Here is a 3,407-nt window from a genome sequence, read left to right as displayed (position 1 = left end):
GCTTGTGTGGGTGTGTGTGTGGTCAAAGGCAGCGGTTCTGGTCGGGTCCAGTCTGGTTTTGTACATGGCAGCAGATCCGGGTCGTTTTTAGCCTCGGGTCTCCACGTCTGCCTGGCAACTCCTAAATCTGCTCATGGGACCAGCCCGGCCTCCTGGCCCGGTTCCCCTCCCCTCGTGTCATCACCAGGGCCCGCTGTTTGTCCGTCTGATGCCTAACTTGTGTCTGGTTCTGTTGTCAGGTCCGACGGGCCGTTGGAGGAGGACATGTGGAGCAGCCTGAAGAGCCGATGCCAGACCCTCTTCCAGCCTTCATGGTCCAGTGAGTCCAGGGTGGACTCGGATGCAGTCCACTGCGTGCTGGATCTGGGTTCAGGTGAGGTCCAAGGACCCGGACCTTCCAGTCCATCATGGAGCATCTCACCGGTGCCAGCGGTACCAGGAGGGCGCCGCCATCATAACTGTGTAACGGATGTCCCGCAGATCGTGGAGGTCTCCGTGGACAAGGACTCTGAGGATGTGCGGGGGGGTTCTGGGGGCCTGGCCCGCAGAGACTCCTACTCCCGCCACGCTCCATGGGGGGGCAAGAAGAAACACTCGTGTTCCACCAAAACCCAGAGCTCTTTGGAGGAGCGGCACGGACGCCTGAGGGGGTGTGGGACCCGCAGAGACCGGCATCATGGGGTCGGCTCCATCCAGGAGATCAACGACCCGGGTTCTGCAGGCCGGGTTCTGAACCCTCGCTCCCTACGGCAGCGCCTCAGTGACGCCGTCGGGTTGTGCTTACCACTTCCTGTTCGCAGACGCTCCAAGAACCCAACGAGCTCCCGACGGAAGATCCACCTGACGGAGCTCCTGCTGGAGACCTGTCCCTTCCCGCCGGGCTCGGACCTGGCCCACAAGTGGCACCTGATCAAGCAGCACACGGCGCCGGTTAGCCCGCATTCCTCCACCGCCCTGCTGGACGCCTTTGACTCTGCCCAGCCCTCCCCCGAGGATGAGGAGGAGCGTCTCCGCGAGCGGCGCCGGCTCAGCATCGAGGAAGGCGTGGACCCGCCGCCCAACGCTCAGATCCACACCCTGGAGGCCTCGGCGCCGGGCCCGCTCCACAAACTGGGACCAAAGATGGCTCCTGGCATGGAGGCCTCGGGGGAGACCTGGACTCCCACCAGTTCTCTGGCTGCTGCGTCCTCTGGGGCCTGCGGACCAGCGCCGGCACCGTCCCAGGACTGTGACTCTGAGGAGGACTCCACCACCCTGTGTCTGCAGGCCCGCAGGTCCAAACAGAGACACGCCTCCGGGGAGGCCCACCTAAGCCGGCCCGGACCCTGGAAGGTCCACACCCAGATCGACTACATCCACTGCCTGGTGCCGGACCTGCTCCACATCACCGCGCTGCCCTGCTACTGGGGCGTGATGGACCGCTACGAGGCCGAGTCTCTGCTGGACGGACGCCCCGAGGGCACCTTCCTGCTGCGGGACTCGGCCCAGGAGGACTACCTGTTCTCCGTCAGCTTCCGCCGCTACAACCGCTCGTTGCACGCCCGCATCGAGCAGTGGAACCACAACTTCAGCTTCGACGCCCACGACCCGTGCGTCTTCCACTCCTCCACCGTCACCGGACTGCTGGAGCACTACAAGGACCCGAGCGCCTGCATGTTCTTCGAGCCGCTGCTCACGGTGCCGCTCCACCGGACCTTCCCCTTCGCCCTGCAGCACCTGGCGCGAGCCGCCATCTGCCGCCGGACCACGTACGACGGCATCGGCTCCCTGCCGCTGCCCCCCGCCCTGCAGGACTTCCTGAAGGAGTATCACTACAAACAGAAAGTACGAGTTCGCTGGCTGGAGAGGGAGACGGCGCTCCGCAGCCGGTCGTAATGATGTGGCTGATCCCGAGGGTCGTACAAATAAAGTTTATTCAAATGTTTAATAAAGTTCCATCAGCCGAGAACACAAACAAGCAGCACTTAACCTCACCTGTGCCAGGTGGGGGGGTCAGGGGTCATCACAGGTCCTTACCTGTGCCAGGTGTGTGTGTGGGGGGAGGTCAGAGGTCATCCACAGGTGTGCAGGGAGTTCTGCAGATTCAGGAAGATCAAGCGATGACAGATAAAATGATCCTCCTGAGTTTCACGGAACGTTAAAGTTCGGACTTCATCAGAACCAAATCCCCTCTGAACGACCCGGTCCAGGTTCCCCACAGAACAATCGTTTTCGTTTACATCTGAAGGTTCTGGTGGTCTGACGGTCCGGGCGGACTTATCGTGACCTTTGTGCCTTTTCAGAACCATCAGTCTTCTAAAGTCTTTACGGTCCAAACCAGGAGCGGCCCGTTCTGAGACCCAACCGGGTCGACTGATGAGCTGCTGGTGCTGCTGCAGGGGACGTCAGTGGAACATAACCAGACCCATGAGAGTTCTGGTTCTGGTCTACAACTTCACACGCATGGTTTAGTCCAGCCAGTACCGGGTCGGGCTCTGTGGGTCGTGCACACGAGGATTGAACGGATAACAACTTGTCTGGTTCCGAACCAGAAATGTGACCCAAACTGGGACCAGTTAGAGCTGATGACAAGAACCACACATCTGGCGCCACGTGACCCAAGTCCAGACAGTCCGGGTTTATCCGAGCTCACACAGAACCCTGCAGGTCATTGGAGCTGCAGCCGGGTCAGAACCCTGCAGGTCTGTGGTCAGAGCTTCACACCTGGAGAACTGGACTGGACCTCTGACAGGACTGATGCATGATGGGAGTTGTAGTATGGTTACAGCGTGCCAGGCCTCAGATCGGTGCTGAATCTGGACTCGTTTAGGACTTTTTCTTAAAATCAAGACGTGTCGGCCCGGTGAGGTTCAGACTCCTGGTTCTTCCTGGGTCGTGTGACATCACCTGCAGGCTCACCTGAAGTACCTGTAAACCTGTCGAGTCTGAAGGAATATCTTCTTCTGTGGTGCTCAGTCTGTGCTTCTTCTACCACCCACCCCACCCAGAACCAGGACACACGGACCACAGGATCAGAACCCCTGCCCTGGCATCAGGAGGGGCCTCAGGTCCCAGATCTTGGACTGGGTTTTATGTTCCGGCTGAAGAACTTGATGCAGTTTCTGTCCCGATATGCAACAAAGTAGTTTACCGAAGGTCGCACGCCTCCGTCACTTTAACGCTGTACGTGCACATGCTGTGGTTGGTGCTGAGGCATGATGGGAGCTGGTTCTGACGGATCACAGGAAACCCATCAGAACCCGCGGCCCGTGTAAACCACGTCTGTTCTGTCCATTTCCAGTATAACATGTTTATTTGAATTAGTTTCACTCTTGGTGCTCGGCTTCTGCTTCGTTGTCTTAATATTCCAAATAAAACTGTTCAGTGCAATCTACAAGCACCTCCCGCTCATTTTGTTCCACAATATA

The 3,407-nt window shown here is 58.9% G+C and overlaps 1 protein-coding gene across 1 annotated transcript; it reads left to right on the top strand.

Annotated features, from left to right (window-relative positions):
* The first annotated feature begins 246 nt into the window (after positions 1–246).
* socs5b (suppressor of cytokine signaling 5b) lies at positions 247–3,373 on the top strand. The gene has a single exon (XM_037677572.1). The coding sequence runs from the start codon at positions 265–267 to the stop codon at positions 1,873–1,875; it is 1,611 nt and encodes a 536-aa protein (XP_037533500.1). The 5' UTR covers positions 247–264; the 3' UTR covers positions 1,876–3,373.
* Positions 3,374–3,407: the final 34 nt, after the last annotated feature.

The sequence above is a fragment of the Nematolebias whitei genome, chromosome 1, assembly GCF_014905685.2.
Source record: "Nematolebias whitei isolate Nwh7 chromosome 1, NemWhi1, whole genome shotgun sequence".
NCBI lineage: Eukaryota > Metazoa > Chordata > Actinopteri > Cyprinodontiformes > Rivulidae > Nematolebias > Nematolebias whitei.
This window is presented reverse-complemented; position numbering and strand designations above follow the sequence as displayed.